We start from the raw sequence: 23,840 nt of genomic DNA, 5'->3' as shown, positions 1-23,840 counted from the left end.
CTAACATAATAGTCAGAGTCAAGTCCATAGTGGATCCAGCATAAGAGTGAGAGTCCAGTCCATAGTGGGTCTAACATAATAGTGAGAGTCAAGTCCATAGTGGATCTAACATAATAGTGAGAGTCCAGTCCATAATGGATCTAACATAAAAGTGAGAGTCCAGTCAATAGTGGATCCAACATAATAGTGCATACTTTCCAGAAGCAATCAATCATCAATCAATGTTTACTTATATAGCCCTAAATCACTAGTGTCTCAAAGGGCTGCACAAACCACTACGACATCCTCTGTAGGCCCACATAAGGGCAAGGAAAACTCACACCCAGTGGGACGTCGGTGACAATGATGACTATGAGAACCTTGCAGAGGAGGAAAGCAATGGATGTCGAGCAGGTTCAACATGATACTGTGAAAGTTCAATCCATAATGGATCCAACACAGTCGCAAGAGTCCAGTCCAAAGCGGATCCAACACAGCAGCGAGAGTCCCGTTCACAGCGGAGCCAGCAGGAAAACATCCCAAGCGGAGGCGGATCAGCAGCGCAGAGATGTCCCCAGCCGATACACAGGCAAGCAGTACATGGCCACCCGATCGGACCGGACCCCCTCCACAAGGGAGAGTGGGACATAGGAGAAAAAGAAAATAAGCGGCAGATCAACTGGTCTAAAAAGGGAGTCTATTTAAAGGCTAGAGTATACAAATGAGTTTTAAGGTGAGACTTAAATGCTTCTACTGTGGTGGCATCTCGAACTTTTACCGGGAGGGCATTCCAGAGTACTGGAGCCCGAAATGAAAACGCTCTATAGCCCGCAGACTTTTTTTGGGCTTTGGGAATCACTAATAAGCCGGAGTCCTTTGAACGCAGATTTCTTGCCGGGACATATGGTACAATACAATGGGCAAGATAGGATGGAGCTAGACCGTGTAGTATTTTATACGTAAGTAGTAAAACCTTAAAGTCACATCTTAAGTGCACAGGAAGCCAGTGCAGGTGAGCCAGTACAGGCGTAATGTGATCAAACTTTCTTGTTCTTGTCAAAAGTCTAGCAGCCGCATTTTGTACCAACTGTAATCTTTTAATGCTAGACATGGGGAGACCCGAAAATAATACGTTACAGTAATCGAGACGAGACGTAACAAACGCATGGATAATGATCTCAGCGTCTTTAGTGGACAGAATGGAGCGAATTTTAGCGATATTACGGAGATGAAAGAAGGCCGTTTTAGTAACGCTTTTAATGTGTGACTCAAAGGAGAGCATGCGTTTATAAGTTATTAAACCATCACTTCATGCTTGATGGTGCACCTCAAGTTTAGTCGTGCGCCACTTGCGTTCCAGCTTTCTACATAATAATTTCTGAGCTCTAGTTTCTTCTGTAAACCACGCACTGTAAGACCTGGTTCCCATTGCTGACCAATACTCGGTACCCAACTGCAATGCTTGGATATCTGCCAAAATGTAATTTTCCCCAAATGTAATTTGTTTTCAAAGGGGATCTAATTGTTTTATAGGTGACCGAGACACGGACTGGTCCGCTGGGATGCAGCAGCTACGACAATCTGGACTCTGTGAGCTCCATCCTTCTGCAGAGCCCAGAGAGCAAGCTTCATCTGCAAGGTAAACAAACAAACCGAGCATTTTCTCTATTTACCTTTCGATGCCATGCGACTTTGTGTCACGCTTGAACAAACCCAATTTTGTAACTCTGAAATTACCAACAGTGAATTTCTTCTTTTTTTTTTTTTTTTTTTTTTTTTTTTTGCTGCCCGGTTCACTCGATGATACGTGTTCTTGAAAGACAAATTAAACACTTTCATGGGGTTGCGACACAGTCGGAAAAAAAGAAAAAAGAAAACAATTTCAGGGACACCTCATCAAGGAGTCCAAATAACTAACTTTTATGCTTCAGTGGTTTCTGTTTGATTTCTTAAGCGGAAAAAAAAAAAAAAAAAGAAATATCTTAAACAATGTCACGTGTAATTACAAAGCTGAGAAATGCAATTGCCAGGCGAATGAGAGCGAGTCAAACGATGAAGCGCTCCTGTATTCTGCGGTCAAGTATTTGAACACGGTGATTGGTTCTTTGATTCAGCCAAGTTTACCGAGATGATTACAGCCAGCTGGAGATTCACAAAGCCCCGTCTTCAGCTTCTCGTCTATGGAGAGATCGTTTGTCCTCTAAAAAACAGGAAAACTAAGTGGTTTGTCGAAGAAACACTCTTAGGACCTCCATTGCCCCTTGTTTAACGATCCCTACAGGTTTTGTAACAGGCCTAGTAAGCCTTGTTCTTAAAAGGCATCTAACTGGAGACGGCAGGTTTTATTTTGGCTTGTCACGATCTAAGAGTCTGGATTTATAATACTTGCTTCAAATAACACAAATAACATGTTTTCTCTGGTACTTAAGTAAGGACTTTGAAATGCATGTTCCCCTCAAAATGAACCACAGCTCCCCAGTGCCAGCAGTTGAACATCACTCTTGAACTCACCATAGTGTGGACTTTGACACAACATTTTTTTTTTACATGTGAAATCTTCATCCCCTTGTTTGTCTCATTTTGTCCACCAAAGGTTTTATACTGTGCGTGAGTGCATATAGGTGAGCTTTGTTGATGTTATTGACTCGTTTGGAGTGCTAATCAGGCATATTTGGTCAGTGCATGACTGCAACCTAATCCATGCTAACATGCTATTTAGGCTGGCTGTGTCATGTCCTGGTGATCATGTTTAGTTTGGCTATGTTCTGTTTTGTTTTTGGATTTTGTCAGTTCTTGTTTTTTAACTCCCTGCTTTGTTTCCATGACAACCCATTAGTTTTCCGCATTAAGGGCGGCATGGCGTAGTGGGTAGAGCGGCCGTGCCAGAAACCTGAGGGTTGCTGGTTCGCTTCCCACCTATTGACATCCAAATCGCTGCCGTTGTGTCCTTGGGCAGGACACTTCACCCTTGCCCCCGGTGCCGCTCACACTGGTGAATGAATGATGAATGAATGATTGGTGGTGGTCAGAGGGGCCGTAGGCGCAAACTGGCAGCCACGCTTCCGTCAGTCCACCCCAGGGCAGCTGTGGCTACTGATGTAGCTTACCACCACCAGGTGCAAATGAATGATTGGTTCCCACTTCACTGTGAGCGCGTTGAGTATATAACAATAGAAAAGCGCGACATAAATCTAATCCATTATTATTATTATTATTATTATTTTCACCCGTCCTCATGTCACGCACCTGATTCATTTGGACTCATGCACCCGTCGTCAATCACCACATCACTATTCAAGCCTGCAGTTGCCAGGCAGTCAGCCTGGCGACACCACCCTCTATACACCCTTGTTATCCATGCTGCTCTTTTTCATGCTCTTTTCTCGTTCCAAGTAAGTTTTCTGTATTCATGCCATAGTTTGCGAGTTTTGTTTTACGTCCATAGTTCTGCCTTTGTGCGGGTTTTTGTTTATACCCTTTGTTTTCGTAGTACTTTTGAGTGTTAAAAATTTGACATTACCTTCATGCCATGTCCGATCCAGTCGCTTTGCACCCCTCATTTAGTTGTGCGTGTCACATGACACATTATCTGTACGTGATATTGGCTGCCTTTCTGATAGTTGTTTGTGTGCCATTTTGTTCCAGACCACAGCAAACATTACCTAGCTTGCCAAAGATTTTAATAATTTCAGTAGAAGATGACAGCCTGCAGTTTCCTTTAACTTGGACACACACGTCTATGCGTTGGGTCATTAAATGCCAGTAATTTCCAGGAATTATCTCACCTTCTGAGTAGCCTCTGATTCACTAATTGTTTCCATGACAACCCATTAGTTTTCACCTGTCCTCATGTGACGCACCTGATTCATTTGGACTCACGCACATGTTGTCAATCACCACATCACTATTTAAGCCTGCAGTTGCCAGGCAGTTAGCCTGGCGACACCACCCTCTATACACCTTTGTTATCCATTCTGCTCTTTTTCATGCTCTTTTCTCGTTTCAAGTAAGTTTTCTTTATTCATGCCATAGTTTGCAAGATTTGTTTTACGTCCATAGTTCTGCCTTTGTGCGGGGGTTTTTGTTTATACCCTTTGTTTTTGTAGTGCTTTTGAGTTTTAAAATTAAAAGATGTCTTTACCTTCACGCCATGTCCGATCCAGTCGCTTCGCACCTTGCGAAAACAATCCACACCAAAGTCCACGTCATGACAAGCTGCATGTATATACTGTAGTGCATCATTATGCCTCGTCAGTAAGTATTTTGAGCCCATTTGATATCCTTTACTTTTATTCTATTTGTATATCATTTAGTTGTGCATGTCTCATGACACATTATATTTACGTGATATTGGCTGCATTTCTGATGGTTGTTTGTGTGCCATGTTGTTCCAGACCACAGCAAACATTACCTAGCTTGCCGAAGATTGTAATAATTTCAGTAGAAGAAGACAGCCTGCAGTTTCCTTTAACTTGGACACACACGTCCATGCGTCGGGTCATTAAATGCCAGTAATTTCCAGGAATTATCTCACCTTCTGAGTAGCCTCTGATTCACTAATTGTTTCCATGACAACCCATTAGTTTTCACCTGTCCTCATGTTACGCACCTGATTCATTTGGACTCACACACCCGTTGTCAATCACCACATCACTGTTTAAGCCTGCAGTTGCCAGGCAGTTGCCAGGCAGTCAGCCTGGCGACACCACCCTCTATACACCCTTGTTATCCATGCTGCTCTATTTCATGCTCTTTTCTCGTTCCAAGTAAGTTTTCTTTATTAATGCCATGGTTAGCGAGTTTTGTTTTATGTCCATAGTTCTGCCTGTGTGCGGGTTTTTGTTTATACCCTTTGTTTTCGTAGTACTTTTGAGTGTTAAATATTTGACATTACCTTCACGCCTTGTCCGATCCACCCCTCATTTAGTTGTGCATGTCTCATGACACATTATCTGTACGTGATATTGGCTGCATTTCTGATAGTTGTTTGTGCGCCATGTTGTTCCAGACCACAGCAAACATCACCTAGCTTGCCGAAGATTGTAATAATTTCAGTAGAAGAAGACAGCCTGCAGTTTCCTTTAACTTGGACACACTGGTCTATACCTTGGGTCATTAAATGCCAGTACTTTCCAGGAATTATCTCACCTTCTGAGTAGCCTCTGATTCACTAATGGTTTCTAATTTTGCAAAAATGTGTAGAATAAATATTTACATTTCAACATTTCTGTCAACGAAGATTTGCCTCAGCCTGCGACACGTCGTCATTTTGATAGTAGGCTACAATAGCTAATATAGCCACTTATGCCATGTGTTGTCCTCATTATAACCCTTATATAAGACTTTTAAAGTAATTTTGATAGTAGGCTATTATAGCTAATGTAGCCACTTACATCATGTGTTGCCCTCTTTATAACCCTTATATAAGACTTTTAAAGTCATTTTGATAGTAGGCTATTATAGCTAATATAGCCACTTACATCATGTGTTGCCTTCATTATAAGACGTATACATGGCTTTTCATTTTTTGCAGCTCCATACAGATTTGTTTTTGTGTATTTTAGCTCCAATATGGCTCTTTCAACGTTTTGTGTTGGCGACCCCTGGGTTAAAATTGTCAACAAGCATAGTGGTTTACAAAGAGACTGCACTTTGCAAAGCTCTTAAAGACACATGTTCCCAGCGGAACACTTTGAAGGTACACTGTGCTGAAATAATGACATCCAATTATTTAATGCACACATTTTTCTAGTCTTAAAACACAAGCCTCCGTGTAGCAATTAGTCTTCTTTCATCTTAACTTTATATTGTTTGTGTGCCTCTCTCTAAGCCGGCCCTGCTCTCTTGAGAACACCAAATCTGCAAAGCTTCGAAACCTTTTCATTTACTTTCAGGTCACATGCCTCAGTTTGATTTTGACCCTGACTGAACACATGTTTTATAAAGCTCTTGGAAGATATAATTTCCCGAGCAGTTTCCAGGAAATATATTCCTCTTTCGTCTTCTGGGATGTGGCCTTACTGATAGATTAGAGACAATTTTATTTTTCCTCTTTGTATCGACCACAACTACGCAGACATTTGTGCTTTGTTTGTACTCACTTGAAATAAGAATGGTGTCATTCATTCTGCCATAAATTAAGTGTTTCTTTTGTATTCAGACCAGAAGACACAATAGATTGTAACATTTGATTCAGAATAAGATTTATTATACAAACCCCACTTCCATATGAGTTAGGAAATTGTGTTAGATGTAAATATAAACGGAATACAATGATTTGCAAATTATTTTCAACCCATATTCAGTTGAATATGCTACAAAGACAACATATTTGATGCTCAAACTGATAAACATTTTTTTTTTTTTTTTTTGCAGATATTCATTAACTTTGAATTTCATGGCTCTAACACGTGCCAAAGTAGTTGGGAAAGGGCATGTTCACCACTGTGTTAGATCACCTTTTCTTTTAACAACACTCAATAAACATTTGGGAACTGAGGAAACTAATTTTTGAAGATTTGAAAGTGGAATTATTTCCCATTCTTGTTTTGTTTTTTGAATTTTTTATTTATTTTAGAATTTGATACCAGCAACACGTGAGAAAGAAGTTGGGAAAGGTGGCAATCAATACTGATAAAGTTGAGGAATGCTCATCAAACACGTATTTGGAACATCCCACAGGTGTGCAGGCTAATTGGGAACAGGTGGGTGCCATGATTGGGTATAAAAACAGCTTCCCCAAAAAATGCTCAGTCTTTCACAAGAAAGGATGGGGCGAGGTACACCCCTTTGTCCACAACTGCGTGAGCTAATAGTCAAACAGTCTAATAACAATGTTTCTCAAAGTGCAATTTCAAGAAATTTAGGGATTTCAACATCTACGGTCCATAATATCATCAAAAGGTTCAGAGAATCTGGAGAATTCACTCCATGTAAGCGGCATTGAATGATTGTGACCCAGGATCCCTTAGGCGGCACTGTATCAAAAACCGACATCAATCTTTACAGGATATCACCACATGGGCTCAGGAACACTTCAGAAAACCACTTTCACTAAATACAGTTGGTCGCTAGATCTGTAAGTGCAAGTTAAAGCTCTACTATGCAAAGCCAATGCCATTTATCAACAACATCCAGAAACGCCGCCGGCTTCTTCCGGCCCGATATCATCTAAAATGGACTGATGCAAAGTGGAAAAGTTTTCATACATATAGTGTCAATATTTTGAGTTTGATGTATTATTTCTTGATAAAATAACATGGCAATATTAATTGGGATATGATAAATCATCTTGAAAAAATCATTACGATGGCCAGATTTACACCTAACACAGCTGTACCATTTTATGAGCGCTAATAAATGGTATCGAGGTCATTAGACACTAGTATTTTACTGTCATAAAGAGAATTTTTGGCTAGTCTTTTTGCAGTACGTCCTTACAAACAGCAGGGTGCTCCTGTCATTGACATTCGCTCGCTTAGAAAGATCCTGACCAGCTTTACGGTCAAATACCAACACTGAGCAATGAGCGAAGAAAGACAAAAGTGTACGGGAGCTGTGCCCTAATAAGTCTGCCATGTTGAACTTTACAACTCGCGCCATAATTGCCTCCATTCTCCTAACCCCGAACCCTTCAAGATGCTGATGGCTCACTAAAAGTGTCTAGCATAGAAATGGCAATCCATTAGACAGCTTCAAGTAAAAAGGTCAGGACAGGGAGTTGTGAAGTCTCTTTGTATTTTGCTCCCATGTTAATCTTTTGACATTTCTCGCTCGGGAATAAACCACCCAGCGAATTGACAAACTGGGCCTGTCACAAGAAAAGTCCGGCACAGTGATTTTCTTCCCGTGACGTCCGTGTCAGCTTGAGGCAATAATTACAAATAAAGGATACGTTATTTAAACGGAATCATGGCTTCAAGCTTTTACAGTACTTGTTTTGTCATACAACATTGCACTTAATTGCTGCTTTTCCTCGGCTAACTGTGGAGAAAAGCATTGTTTTTTTTCCAAAGGGATGACAGAAGCTGACGCGATAGGTCATGATCGAAATCCATTGTGTTTTAATAGATTCCCACATTGCCACTAAGCATGTCAAAGAGCTTTGACCAAAATACCCGACGTGTGCCTCTGCATAATTAATGCCTTCAAAAGAAATGTTATAGCCTTTGCTTTGACTCCACTTCAATTCCAATCTGGAGTTACAAGGTGATTATTGCATCTTGCTTTAATTATCCCAGTGGAAGCTTTTGCCAGCTAGACCTGCTAAAAGTATCTTTGTGGAAAAACAGTCTCTACAGTTGTCCCTTGTAGAAAAAGCTTTCTAAGGCATAATTTTCACTTTTTTTTTTTCACAACACTATGGAAACCAAAACTCTTATGGCTCGTCAATGTGGATCTCAATAATACAGCAGCGGATCCAGCAATTTAAGAGTGCTGGTGGCAAAAAGGTACCACACCTTGAAAAACAGCATGACATAGAAATAGTGCGCTAGGCTCGACTGGAAACAGGGTAGACCTGAAACAGGAGTAGTCCCGAAGAAAGTAAATGGTAATGGTAAATGGGTTACACCTGTATAGCGCTTTTTGTACCTTCAAGGTTCTCAAAGAGCTTTGACACTATTTCCACATTCACACACTCATTCACACACTGACGGCGGGAGCTGCCATGCAAGGCCTTAACCACGACTCATCAGGAGCAAGGGTGAAGTGTCTTGCTCATGGACACACCACACGTGACTAAGTTGGTAGAAGGTGGGGATTGAACCAGGAACCTGCAGGTTGCTGGCACGGCCACTCTCCCAACCGCGCCACGCCGTTTGGGAGAGTGGCCGTAGAGTGGTTAAGAGCATCACGGAACAAACGACAAAATACCGGTGTCTGTCGGCTGCTGTCCTTAGCCTAAGTAGCTGGCAGACTAAATTGGGATGAGGTGTGCCCAGTTTCCTGTAGCTAGTCACATGCCAAATTGCAGGAGAGAGAGAAAGAGAGACGATAAAAGCTAAACAACAACAGCAGCAAGGATATCTAACATCAACCCCCTTTTGTGGAGCCTCCTGGTGGTTTACCTGGCTTGTCAGGGAATCAATGGTAAACACCACCAGGGACAGTGGGATTGATAATAAAAGAGCATCGATCCACTCGAGACCGTAGTCTTCCCTGTCACCCAGGTACTGGGAACACGTCCAAGGTGGCTTTGACTGTAAATGCAGAGTGACCGTAGACCAGCCGAGGAGGAGGAGGAGGAGGAGGAGGAGGCATCTCTGGAGGGCAGAGCGGGCTGAAGGTGACTGGCTGGAGGAAAGAGACATGAAAGACTTGTTTACACTTGAGGGATTGGTGTAGGCGGCAAATAATCACAGTGAAGTTGATGACCCTGATGATAGGTAAAGGCCCTTCAAATATAGGAACCAGTTTTTGAGTCTGTGGCAAGCGATAAGTCACAGGAAGACAACCACACTTTCTGTCCCAACCGGGAGAGTGGTGCGGGAGTGCAATGGCGGTTGGGAAGCCATTGATTCTGCGCGGATGTTTTCACCGGTGCGGCTTTGTGTTGTGCCATGCAAGTCGTGCCCGGCGCAGGTGGGCTGACACCATGGGAACATTGGCGTTCAACTGCAGTCAGGGAATAACTAAGAGCTGGAATACTGTGGGCGTATTCGATTCAAAGTAGATCGGCAGACCTAGTCATGGGTTGCAGTTGGCAGATGCATCGGATGACTGCCTCCAGGTCTTGGTTGGTCCACTTCTTCTGGCAATTGCTTTGAGGGTCATAATGGATCACAGGCAGGGAGACGTGTCAAGAGTCTTGCAGAAAGCCCCCCAATCAAGAGACTAGAAATGGAGGTCCCTGTTGGAGACCACATCTGTGGGAATACTGTGGTGCCGGAACACATAGTGCATCATCAATTGGGTGGTGCTTAGAGCATGGAGTTTAATGAAGGCTAAATCTAGGAAGTTGTCATCAGCCCCCCAGTCAATGAGTGCCAATATGCTCATTTGACCAAGAGAGTGTATCTTGGAGCTCCATCCTGTTAGCTCCGGAAGGTGAAAAAGAGCGACCACTAGTGGGTGAACCACCTGGCAAGCGAGGGCGCATGAGTGGATGTGATGTATGTGTAGGTCCTGACAGCAGGACAGGGCGTGGTCTGCTGCGCCGCAGTAGAAGCAGAGACGAAGGCATTGACAGTTGTCCCGCGAGACAACCGCCTCCTAGCTGCATCAGCTGCTCCGCAACTGCAAAAGTCACTCGGGAACAGGCGGCCCAGTATTGTCGACCCGTACACGAGGGCTGCTCGAAGTGGGACGTCTTTTTCGTCAATCTATTTTTGGAGCCATGTTTCTGTCTGCAGTCAATCACGATCAGTGAGAAGAGTTAGTGAGATTATGTGACGGCAGATATCCTCTTCCAGCCCAACGTAGAAGGCATCGAGGAGAGCTGATGGACTCCATCGCAATCAGCTGCCTACGGAGACCTGTAGCTGGCCTTGAAAAGAGATCTAGCTGCCTGGAAGTTTCCGCAAGATATTGGTCAAGGGCCTGGGAGAAGGCGGCGTAAGAGGAGCTTGTTTAACGGTTTAACTCTGCCGGCACCCGCTCAGCCAGTAACCTAAAATGGGGTGAAATATCTCTCAGAGGTGAAAGTGAAGTTTATAGCTCGAAATTAAGCTCACATTGAGTCAGGAATTGTATACGTTGTCATTATCACTGGAAAACCTCCTGGGTCTGGATAGCTGCTGGCCGGCAACTGGGGTAGCTGGGGTTGGCGGAGCGCTCATGCTGGCGGAAGGGTCTGACCACAGAGCTGGCGACGGGCATGACGAATGCTAGCAGGATTTTGAGAAGGTCCCTCATGGCGTCTTGTCGTTCCGACAGACCTTATAGACACATGCCCATGGCGTTCTGCTGGTTTCATGTCGGCTTAATTCGACCAGTGTTTTCTGGTATGGCTTGTGAGCTTGGGTCCCATTAATGCAGAGGCCATCCATCTATCCATTTTCTACCACTCTCTCGGGGTCACCGGGGTACTGGAGCCTATCTCAGCTGCACTCGGGTGGAAGGCAGGCTACATCTTGCAGCAAACAGTAAATTCCTCTTTATTATCGAGGTAGATAACTACAAACAACAAGCCATGTTGGCAAAAGGGTATCACACCATAAAAAAACAGTGCACTAAGCTTGGCTGCAAACTGGGCAGACCTGAATCAGTAGTGGTACTGAAAAATGCGATGGAGAAGGCGATGTGGACCATGGTCGTCATGGTCAACGGTGAGGTACCGGTTTATGCCAGCTGCTGCCTCTCAGCCTAAATACTTGCCAGACTAATTGGGGTCAGGTTGTCTCAGTCTTTTCAAGCCAGTCGCATGCCAAACTGCAGGAGACAGAGAAAGAGAGGCGAGAAAAGCAGGACCATAACAGCAGTTAGTCGTTGTACCACAAACGCCCTCAAAAGGAAACAATGACACATGGTTGCCCTTGGCACACTTACAATGTGTCTCAATTTCACCTCTATCAAGAGTTAAGTATCAACATATGATTTTCTGGCATTTGAATTGAGATGACTATTCAATTACACGACACAATGATTGTTATAAGTCATCCATAAGAGAAAAAGTCATTATTAAGTAAACATTACAGGTAAAAAAAAAATGGGATTGACCTCCAGGTTAGGGATGCAAACTTGATGATCTTAAGGTCGTAGCCTTAAATGATGAACCTGGACAGGGGGGAGTGGGAAACCACAATGGTGGCGATCTTAAGCGAGACTTTTAACCCCTAACTGCTGCACCAAGGTGGAAGGGCAGAGGTTGCAGCTTGCAGGTCTGAATTATTGTTTAATTGACTGTAAAACCAAATTGTTACATGGTGCTGTTAGTTTTGTGCTGTTATATATTTCTGTTGGAACCATGCTCTGATTGTGTTATATGTAAATATACACGGAATACAATGATTTGCAAATCCTTTTCAACCCATATTCAATTGAATGCACTACAAAGACAAGATATTTGATGATCAAACTCATAAACTTTATTCATTTTTTTTACAAATAATAATTAACTTTGAATTTCATGACTGTAACACGTGCCAAAGTAGTTGGGAAAGGGCATGTTCACCACTGTGTTACATCACTTTTTCTTTTAACAACACTCAATAAACGTTTGGGAACTGAGGAAACTAATTGTTGAAGATTTGAAAGTGGAATTATTTCCCATTCTTGTTTTATGTAGAGCTTCAGTCGTTCAACAGTTCGGGGTCTTCGCTGTGGTATTTTACGCTTCATAATGCGCCACACATTTTCAATGGGAGACAGGTCTGGACTGCAGACGGGCCAGGAAAGTATCCGCACTCTTTTTTTACGAAGCCATGCTATTGTAACACGTGCTGAATGTGGCTTGGCATTGTCTTGCTGAAATAAGCAGGGGCGTCCATGAAAAAGACGGCGCTTTGATGGCAGCATATGTTGTTCCAAAACCTGTATGTACCTTTCAGCATTATTGGTGCCTTCACAGATGTGTAAGTTACCCATGCCTTGGGCAATAATGCACCTCCATACCATCACAGATGCTGGCTTTTGAACTTTGCGTCAATAACAGTCTGGATGGTTTGCTTCCCCTTTGGTCCGGATGACACGATGTCGAATATTTCCCCTAAAAAATTGAAATGTGGACTCGTCAGACCACAGAACACTTTTCCACTTTGCATCAGTCCATCTTAGATGATCTCGGGCCCAGAGAAGCCGGTGGCGTTTCTGGATGTTGTTGATAAATGGCTTTCGCTTTGGATAGTAGAGCTTTAACTTGCACTTAAAGATGTAGTGACCAACTGTATTTAGTGACAGTGGTTTTCTGAAGTGTCCCTGAGCCCATGTGGTGATATCATTTAGAGATTGATGTCGGTTTTTGATACAGTGCCGTCTGAGGGATCGAAGGTCACGGTCATTCAATGTTGGGTTTCCGGGTAAGCCGCTTACTTGGAGTGATTCTATGAACCTTTTAATGATATTATGGACCGTAGATGTTGAAATCCCTAAATTTCTTGCAATTGCACTTTGAGAAACGTTGTTTTTAAACTGTTTGACTATGTTCTCAAGCAGTTGGGGACAAAGGGGTGTAGTTCGCCCCATCCTTTCTTGTGACAGACTGAGCATTTTTTGGGAAGTTGTTTTTATACCCAATCATGGCATCCACCTGTTCCCAATTAGCCTGTACACCTGTGGGATATTCCAAATAAGTGTTTGATGAGCATTCCTCAACTTCATCAGTATTTATTGCCATATTTTCTTAACTTCTTTGTCACGTATTGCTGGCATCAAATTCTAAAGTTATTGATTATTTGCAAAAAAAAAAAGTTTATCAGTTTGAACATCAAATATGTTGTCTTTTTAGCATATTCAACTGAATATGGGTTGAAAAGGATTTGCAAATCATTATATTCCGTTTATATTTACATCCAACACAATTTCCCAACTCATATTGAAACGGGGTTTGTATTAGAAATTCTGATTCAGGGGCGAAAAACTAGACAAATAAATAGTGCTGATGGGTTTATTGTAAACAACTGCACAGTGTAACACACAGAAAGCTAATTAATAATATGTTAAAGCACATGCAGAATTGTATAAAGATGGTCGTGACACTTGACATGCAACTGCAGCCATTTTGTGGTGATAGCTCACGTTTCGATATCAGTTTGTCATGAACTGAATAAGCCTTTCGGATTAAAGATGTAATGTCTTCAACAAACAAATAGTCCAGATGCATACATTCAACCTTTGCTGATTATAATGACCTAGAGGATTAAAGATCTACCCTGACATCCTTTAAATTATTTATTTGTTTTGTTCCCTTCAGGCCCTGTCCATACATAGGGATGGGTACTGAATTCGGTACTCCTATAGGTGCCGACTCAGGTCCATCGGTGCTACCCGGTATCGAGTCACGTAAAATCAAACAATGCCATAATTTGATACCTTTGATGCTTGTGACGTCAGGTCTAGTTGCAGACTAAACACTGGTTCCAACACTTGGCGATGAAACAGTCGTCAAACTGCTTCCAGGTAATGTTGCAATTTTCCATGCCAAAAAAAGTAACTACGCCTGATAGAACGCGCTTCAACGAAAAGTATGCTCCACTTTTACAAAATAATACTTGGGACCAGTGGTCCCCAACCACCGGGCTCGATTCGTACCGGGACGCAACATTTTTTTTAATTATTTTTTATTTTTTTATTCATTTATTTATTTTTTCATTAAATTAACATGAAAAACACAAGATACACTTACAATTAGTGCACCAACCCATAAAAGGTCCCATTTTCATGACAAAAAAAAAAATTAAAATAAATAAATAAATACATAAATAAATCCTGGAAAGCAGTGCACACCCTAGACAAGTCGCCATTCATCGCAGGTAGGAGGAAACTGGAGTACTGGAACGCCCGCAGTCACGGGGAGAACATGCAAACTCCACACAGAAAGAGTCCGAGCCTACTTTTGAACCCAGGACCTTCGTATTGTGAGGCACATGCACTAACCCCGGATCCACCATGGTGCCCTAGCCTTAGGCGTTTTTATTTAAATAATAGAATGACGTGTGTAAGTAATCCAAATACGTATGTGTTGGGTTTAGCTGAGTTGTTGAAGGTACGTGTTGAGGAAAGTGCAGAAGTCCAGAAAGAGCAAAGCAAGTTCGGAGGTCCGTGGGCAAGCAAGAGGTCAAGGGCAGGATCGAGGTGTCGCTGTCCATGTCCAGGCGAGGGGTCGAGATCCAGGAAGGCAGCCATAAGACAGGAGAGAATCCGGGAAGTCGAGACACACACCTCGAATTCATGGAACGAAGAGGAGCTGCAGGGTGATGATACAGGACACGAGACGATGAGCACGGAGGGGAAACACAGAGAGGAACGAAAGCACATTGGCAGAGAGCAAGAGCAGTGTAGGGCTTACTGTTCGAGACAAATAGTTACGTTCTGGCACTGGAACGCAGGATCCGCTGGCTTATGAAGGACGTGGAGCTTTCATCTGTGGCAGGTGTGTAGATTGCTGATTGTGTGCAATTGCGCAGAGGAGTACACAGCAGACTGTGTGGCGGCAGGGGCTTGAGCCGTAACAGCCTTGTCGTTATTGTGTGGACAAGCAAACCGCAACTTTTCGATAACAACGACATCGCCGAGACCTCAGGTGACTACGACACAAGATATTCCGGTGTCGCTGTCTCTATCTGCTCAAAGCGCCACTTGTGGTGAGACATTGTATTACATCATTTTCACCCTGGGGATGACTCATGTTGAAGTTAACGTTAAAGTACGAATGATTGTCAAACACATCTAGGTGTGGTGAAATTACCCTCTGCATTTGATTCAACAAATGGTTCTACCCCCTGGGGGATGAGGGGAGCAGTGAGCAGCAGCGGGGGCCGTGCTTGGGAATCATTTTAATAATAATAATAATGGATTAGATTAATATCGCACTTTTCTATTGTTAGATACTCAAAGCGCTCACAAAGAAGTTGGAACCCTTCATTCATTCACACCTGGTGGTGGTAAGCTACATCTGTAGCCACAGCTGCCCTGGGGTAGACTGACGGAAGCGTGGCTGCCAGTCTGCGCCTACGGACCCTCCGACCACCACCAATCATTCATTCATCATTCATTCACCAGTGTGAGCGGGGAGGGCAAGGGTGAAGTGTCCTGTCCAAGGACATAACGGCAGCGATTTGGATGTCAATAAATAGATAGATAGATAGTACTTTATTGATTCCTTCAGGAGAGTTCCTTCGGGAAAATTAATATTACAGCAGCAGTGTACAGAGTTGAGATCAATTTAATTTACTATGCAATAGGTGGGAAGCGAACCTGCAACCCTCAGGTTTCTGGCACGGCCGCTCTACCCACTACGCCATGCCGCCCCAAATGTTGGTGATTTAACCCCCAATTCCAACCCTTGATGCTGAGTTCCAAGCAGGAAGGTAATGGGTCCGATTTGCATAGTCTTTGGTATCACTCGGCCGGGGTTTGAACTCACGACCGACCGGACACTCTAACCACAAGGCCACTGGTTTGAAATGTGTTCTTTTTTTCAACTCGGCAAAAAATAAATAAATAAATGAAACACAATCTTTCTTGTGTGGACTTTAGGGCTTTAGAGTCAAAACACGCACAGAGGACTTCAAAACTATCGTACACAAAAAAAACATCGGAATATTCAAAAAGAAAATCAGTTTTTCCTCTTACCCTGGTGGTCCCTGTGGTCTTTGTGAGCTTGCGCGGCTGTGAGACGCAGATAACACAACGCAGGATATGACACTCCCTGGATATGCCTCCTGCTTCCACTTAGATATAGATGAGAATGCGCTATTGGAATTGAACATAAAGGGAGCTACCTATCAAAGCCCAAACACTGTCCCCGTACTTCCCCCCGCAGGTTTGAAATAGTTGGCATATTAAACCGACGCGGTGTACGTTCTCCCTTTTTACCCGAAGAAATCATCCAATTTAAGGATGGCGCCGGAATTGTTTTTTTTTGTTCACATTGGATTTCGCGCCTCTTTGATCAATCAAACACTCTCTTTGGCGCCAACTTGAAGTGGCCCCTGAAGTTTTTGTTTCATGTTCGGGCTTGTTCGACATTTAAAAGTGACAATGCAGGCGATGACGGGGCATGGCGTGTTGCATAATCTTATCAGAAGAATAAACTTTTCTATTCCCCACGGCGCCGTTTATGCAACACAAGTGGAAGGAAAAAGTTTGCATGCGTTCAGGTTTGTCTCAGGGCATTGAATCGATCTCAACTGGTTCAGGTTTCGCTTACAAACATACAAACCCCGTTTCCATATGAGTTGGGAAATTGTGTTAGATGTAAATATAAACGGAATACAATGATTTGCAAATCATTTTCAACCCATATTATGTTGAATGCACTACAAAGACAACATATTTGATGTTCAAACTGATAAACATTTTTTTTTTTGCAAATAATCATTAACTATAGAATTGAATGCCAGCAACACGTGACAAAGAAGTTGGGAAAGGTGGCAATAAATACTGATAAAGTTGAGGAATGCTCAACAAACACCTATTTGGAACATCCCACAGGTGTGCAGGCTAATTGGAAACAGGTGGGTGCCATGATTGGGTATAAAAAAAGCTGGCCAAAAAATGCTCAGTCTTTCACAAGAAAGGATGGGGCGAGGTACACCTCTTGTCCACAACTGCGTGAGCAAATAGTCAAACAGTTTAAGAACAATGTTTCTCAAAGTGCAATTGCAAGAAATTTAGGGATTTCAATATCTACGGTCCATAACATCATCAAAAGGTTCAGAGAATCTGGAGAAATCACTCCACGTAAGCGGCATGGCCGGAAATCAACATTGAATGACCGTGACCTTCGATCCCTCAGACGGCACTGTATTAATCTCTAAAGGATATAACCACATGGGTTCAGGAACACTTCAGAAAACAACTGTCACCAAATACAGTTGGTCGCTACATCTGTAAGTGCAAGTTAAAGCTCTACTATGCAAAGCGAAAGCCATTTATCAACAACATCCAGAAACGCCGCCGGCTTCTCTGGGCCCGAGATCATCTACGATGGACTGATGCAAAGTGAATTAAATATGGGTTGAAAAGGATTTGCAAATCATTGTATTCCGTTTATATTTACACAATCTCCCAACTCATATGGAAACGGGGTTTGTACACCGTGGTCTCGGGGCATTGAATCGATCTCAACTGGTCGGTTTAGATTGTCTTAGCAGACTTCATTAGTTCACGCTTACAAACATAGATAGGATAACTCTAGTCTGTGATCCATCCATCCATCCATCCATCCATCCATCCATCAGTGGGCAGCAGGGGAATCATTTTGGTGATTTAACCCCCAATTCCAATTCTTGGTGCTGAGTGCCAAGCAGGGAGGTAATGGTTCCCATATATTGACTTGGCCGGGGTTTGAACTCACGACCTACCAATCCCAGGGCGGAGACTCTAAACACAAGGCCACTGAGCATGTTCATATTGCCCATATTCAATAGTTCATATTCAATGCCCACTCAGGGCATTTTTTTTAATTTCCATTTTCCTCGAGTTACAACTTACTACAAAATTATTTTTGTTCAGGTCAAGTATATACGGAACATTCTTGTAATACCAGCAGACAATTTCAAATGACATGGCAGTGTGAATGTTGTCTGTCTATCTGTGTTGGCCCTGCGATGAGGTGGCGACTTGTACAGGGTGTATCCCGCCTTCTGCCTGATTGTAGCTGAGACAGGCTCCAGGGCCCCTAAAAGGGACAAGCAGTAGAAAATGGATGGATGGATGGATGGCATGGAATTCATCCCCGAATAAGTACCAACATGATCTTTCATGTCTAGAATTTAGTTAGCAATTTATACAACAAAAGTCAAATATAAAAATAAAAATGAATGTTTAAAAAAATAATTGTATTGTGATTTTAGAGTGCACATTTATAATCTAAATTAAACAATTACAATTGTAATTCTCAAAACATTACATGGTTCCTATAATTTCAATCGTCTATTCCAGGGGTAGGGAACCTATGGCTCTCGATTCAGATGTGGCTCTTTCGATGACTGCATCTGGCTCTCAGATAAATCTTAGCTGACATTTTTACATTATATTCGCTGGTAATCTGTCAGGTTCAAACACTGATGACATCTATTAAACAGACGAGAAGCAAGGAATCATGCAGAGACAGAGTTCAATTTGGCTAAATGAGGAGACATCTGTTTTGGGCTGTATTCTAGTTACAGATCCAAACTCTTTCTCTATTTATTTGGGAGGTCCCAGTTTACATCACTGAAGCTGTCGCTGAGGGAAGGGGGAATCTCGACAACTCCAGTTAGACACAATATATGATTATGCAACAATGCAAATGTGTTGACTTTGGTGATATCGCCTTGTCTCTCTGCTCTGTCTGGGTCACGGCGGTGTTTGGCATGGGCAGTCAGCAGGCCGTTCCTGGACACTGATACCAGACTAGCTTGCAATCTTTTGGATTGGCAGTTTTGCACAGACAAAGAAAAATACCACTTCAGCACAATTGACAATAATTATAGCAATGTTCCTTTAGCATAAATGTTGTGTTATAATATATACCTAATTATTCTAACATAATCACAGTGTTAAAAATAACATTCAAAATATAAAAACATTCTCAGGCATTTTAATCGATCTAACCGTTTTCTACCAAACCTGTTCAAGAAAACGCTTTAATGGTAAGACTTATTTTTTTTATTATTGGTTAGCTTCAGAATAAAAATCTTATTAAAAAGAATAAAATACTTTTTATGCTTTAAAAATGTTGGTCTTGCTTAAAAATGCACGCATTTTGTTGTATTTAGTGTTAAAAAATATTATGTGGCTCTCACGGAAATACTTTGTAAAATATTTGGCTTTTGTGGCTCTCTCAGCCAAAAAGGTTCCCGACCCCTGGTCTAATCACTTCAAAACGTTATTCTCAATACAATTTGCAACCATTCTTTTAATCATATGACTCATTTTTACAGTAATTATTTTAAATAAATTGCCATTCTCCTAATTAAGACTTTGTGTTGATAAAATCAAATGTTGTTGTTGTTAAATGATGACCTTATTCTCAATTAAAATAAGCAGAACTGTCGGGGAGATCGGTAATTGCTTCGTCACTTTTTTTAAATATATCTTTTTAACTTGGTGCGGGTCTGCACTCTCACCATGTGCCATTTTAGTTTAATAAGCATGAACCTTGAAAGTTCCCCCGAGTTATATTTCAAAAGAACTTACTCCTATTCTCACCCTGTGTCAAAATGCCTTTTCCATTATTTCAACTGGGATTTCAGTACTAATTTTCTCCCCGCACATTAATATGTTCTTTGTTTGTTTGTCCTGGCTCCAGACTGAAGCTTAGAGGCACTCTTGATATTAGCACAAGTGGAATTTAAATTTCCTCAGAGACCTAAAGGTAAAACGATTCTGTGGAGAGTCAAGCCATAGATGGAAATTTGCATGAAGTAGTTAAGCGGTCATGACTCCACTTGTGTATTAATGCTCTTCTGTGTTGAGAGGAAGGAATCCCATTTATCTTAGTAATATCTTTGCATCATGCAGTTTAGTACAGTATAAATACTACAAAGCTTTAAAAAGTGGTTAAAAATGTGTAACTAGACTTCTTTTAAGCCCTCCCACTTAGAAATAATATCCTGTAGTCCGGATCAGCACCAAAATGTAAGCACTTGTATCCCATTTCTGACAATTCCCGTTAGTCTCATCAAAAGTGCCTACAACGTTTTGAGCTAGTTTTGTATAACGTAAGCAATGGAGTGAACCCTCTTGTCAGTCGTCTGCTGTCTTTGACTCTGTGGGTGGAGACCAGATCACCCCCGGAATGTAATTACTTGTTCCTTATCCCGTTTCTGACATCCCCTAAAAGTTGAATCAAAACTTGCCCAATTTTTTGAGTTATCTATAACAGAATTAAAAGAAAGACAGACGGTCATTCACTGTCTTTGTCTCAGCGGGTGGAGGTGGAGATGCAAGTATACACATACTGTAGGTCTGGATCAGATCTAAAAACCTATTTCAGACATTTCCTGAATGTTTCGTAAAAATATGCCCACAACTTTTTGAGTTAAGTAGCGAACTAACCCACTAACTGCCGTATTTTTCCGATTATAAATCGCTCCAAAGTATACGTCGCACCGGCCGAAAATACATAATAAAGAAGGAAAAATATATATATATAAACGTCGCACTGGAGTATAAGTCACATTTTTGGGGGAAATTTATTTGATAAAAGAACACCAAGAATAGACATTTGAAAGGCAATTTAAAATGAATAAAGAATAGTGAACAACACGCTGATTTTCTTCGTCTCTTCTGCGAATGAGATAAATAATATTATTTGATATTTTACGGTAATGTGTTAATAATTTCAAACATAAGTCGCTCCGGAGTATATGTCGCACCCCCGGCCAAACTATGAAAAAAACTGTGACTTATAGTCCGAAAAATACGGTAACTAACTGACTGACTGACAAACCCCAGCAATCAAATAACCTGGCAGAGGTTAAAATACAGAAAATATTTATGTAAATAATCAAATACAAAATGATAATTAATTTAAAGACTTTAAAAAAATGAGTATGGGTAACATATTCTAACTAACAAATACTTAATTTAGAGTTATTTGGACCCTAGGGGAACATATTGTAAGTAACAAAGACTTAAGGGTTAAGGTTAGGGTTAGGTTACCATGAATTGATTAACATGGACCCCGTTTTAAACAAGTTTGATTGAAACTTTTATTAATACATTGCACAGTTCAGTACATATTCCGTACAATTGACCACTAAATGGTAACACCCTAATACGTTTTTCACCTTGTTTAAGTCGGGGTCCACGTTAATCAATTCAATTCAAGTTGAAAAACTTATCGGGTGTTACCATTTAGTGGTCAATTGTACGTAATATGTGCTGTACTGTGCAATCTGCTAATAAAAGTTTCAATCAATCAATCAATCAAAAAAGAGGGTTATTGTAGTTTTGTGTTTTGTTAAGTAAGAACAGACCATATTCATTAAGTCGTATTAAAGGGAGAATCTAATACAACAACTTCCTTACTTAGTACGAATAAGCAATAATTCTGAGGTTATTGAGGAAAGACTCTTGGTTAATGGCTTACTGGTTGTATAATAAGGCCATGGAGAATAAGTACTTAAAGGGGAACATTATCACAATTTCAAAAGGATTAAAAACAATAAAAATCAGTTCCCAGTGGCTTGTTGTATTTTTTTTTATTTTTTTTTTCAAAATGTTACCGGTCCCGGAATATCCCTAAAAAAAGCTTTAAAGTGCTTGATTTTCGCTATTTGCGATGCGACTATCCATTTCCCTGTGACGTCATACAGTGCTGCCAATGTAAACAAACAATGGCGAATAGCACAGCAAGATATATCGACATTAACTCGGATTCAGACTTGGATTTCAGCGGCTTAAGCGATTCAACAGGTTACGCATGTATTGAAACGGATGGTTGGAGTATGAAAGTATTGAAGAAGGAACAAAAGCTATTGAGCGAATAGCTGTTGACGCTATTCATAGCCATAGCATTGCCGAATAGCTGCGTTAGCATTGCCGGTAAAATGTGCGGACCAAACGATCAGGAATTTTTCATCTCTTGACACTGGAGCAACTTAAATCCGTCGATTGGTATGTGTTTTTTTTTCGCATTAAATGTGGCTGAAAGGAAACGTAATATAGTTGCAAATGCATCTGCAGGTTATCCATACATCTCTGTGCCATGTCTGCTTTAGCACCGCCGGTAAATAGCATGTTAGCATCGATTAGCATAGCATGTTAGTATCGATTAGCTGGCAGTCAACATCAACAAAACTCACCTTTGTGATTTCGTTGACTTTATAGTTGCAAATGCATCTGCAAGTTAGCCATACATCTCTGTGCCATGTCTGCCTTAGCACCACCCGTAAATAGCATTTTAGCATCGATTAGCATAGCATGTTAGCATCGTCACGCCGCAACCAAATATGTCTGATTAGCACATAAGTCAACATCAACAAAACTCACCTTTGTGATTTCGTTGACTTTATCGTTGCAAATGCATCTGCAGGTTATCCATACATCTCTGTGCCATGTCTGTCATCGCCGGTAAAATGTGGAGACACTCCGGCACATTCAATGGGGGTCTGGCGGCAGACACTTTCGCATCTTCGGGCCAGTGGTGCAACTTGAATCCCTCCCTGTTAGTGTTGTTACACCCTCCGACAACACACCAACAAGGCATGATGTCTCCAAAGTTCCAAAAAATAGTCGAAAAAACGGAAAATAACAGTGCTGAGACCCGGTGTTTGCAATGTGTTGAAAATGAAAATGGCGGCTGTATTAGCTTGGCGACGTCACTTTCTGACGTCATCACCACATGAGCAATATACAGAAAGGCGTTTAATTCGCCAAAATTCACCCATTTAGAGTTCGGAAATCGGTTAAAAAAATATATGGTCTTTTTCCTGCAACATCAAGGTATATATTGACGCTTGCATAGGTCTGGTGATAATGTTCCCCTTTAATAATGACTAATTAAGAGCCAATATGTTACTAATTTGCATGTTAATAAGGAACTTATTAAAGGTGAACATGTTCCACATACTAAAGTGTTACCAAAAATGTAAATAAATTCATAATTTAAAAATAAAAAATCTAGGAGTGAAACTCTAAAAAACATTGTATAATGTATGAATAAATAGAGAATAAAGCAGTAACTTCTTAAAGGAGTCATATCATTATTTTTTTTTCTACAGTTAAAATACCTCCTTGTGGTCTACATAACATGTAATGGTGATTCTTTGGTGAAAAATATGCTAATATTTTGTTTAAAATACCTATTTTCAAGTCACTATTTTGCTTCCTTGCAAAATGCTTGATTTTGAGAGGCGTAGTTGTTAGATGCAAATTATGAAATCTCCTCTAGCCCTTTTTTTGTTGTTGTTTTTTTAAGCTTTCTTGCTTTTGTTCTGCACGATGGACATCGGCTACTGCCACCAGCCATCTGCTTTGAGGGACTTTTAGCACAACACAGCATCCCAAATGATTATAGCGAGGTCAGCAGCTCACCGTGGTTTGTTGTTGGCACCAAGGAAGGAGACGATGCGGGCGGACAAAAGCGAGGAAGGAAACCCGACCGAACAGGTCTGGAACTATACGCTGACTAAGGTTAAAATTCCACAGAGTCAAACTTTTTAATGCTGGGTCCTGGACAATAAAATACCTTTCTATTCAACTGTTTTACTCCTCCAGGCAGTAAGATACACTACGAGCTACTTCTCCATACGGTATAATGGATTATACAA

At 41.5% G+C, this 23,840-nt stretch overlaps 1 protein-coding gene across 3 annotated transcripts in view; it reads left to right on the top strand.

The window, feature by feature from the left end:
• The window catches only part of brinp1 (bone morphogenetic protein/retinoic acid inducible neural-specific 1), a 521,352-nt gene that overhangs the window by 424,193 nt on the left and 73,319 nt on the right, over nt 1-23,840 (top strand). For all 3 annotated transcript variants that reach the window (XM_061876412.1, XM_061876413.1, XM_061876411.1), the window contains one exon: nt 1,513-1,618. In XM_061876412.1, the coding sequence (XP_061732396.1) occupies nt 1,513-1,618 (106 nt within the window). The remainder of the gene's footprint in view (nt 1-1,512; nt 1,619-23,840) is intronic.

The sequence above is a fragment of the Nerophis ophidion genome, linkage group LG17 (genome assembly GCF_033978795.1).
Source record: "Nerophis ophidion isolate RoL-2023_Sa linkage group LG17, RoL_Noph_v1.0, whole genome shotgun sequence".
Lineage (NCBI taxonomy): Eukaryota > Metazoa > Chordata > Actinopteri > Syngnathiformes > Syngnathidae > Nerophis > Nerophis ophidion.
Note: the sequence above shows the minus strand (reverse complement) of the source record. Positions and strands in the feature narration are given on the sequence as shown.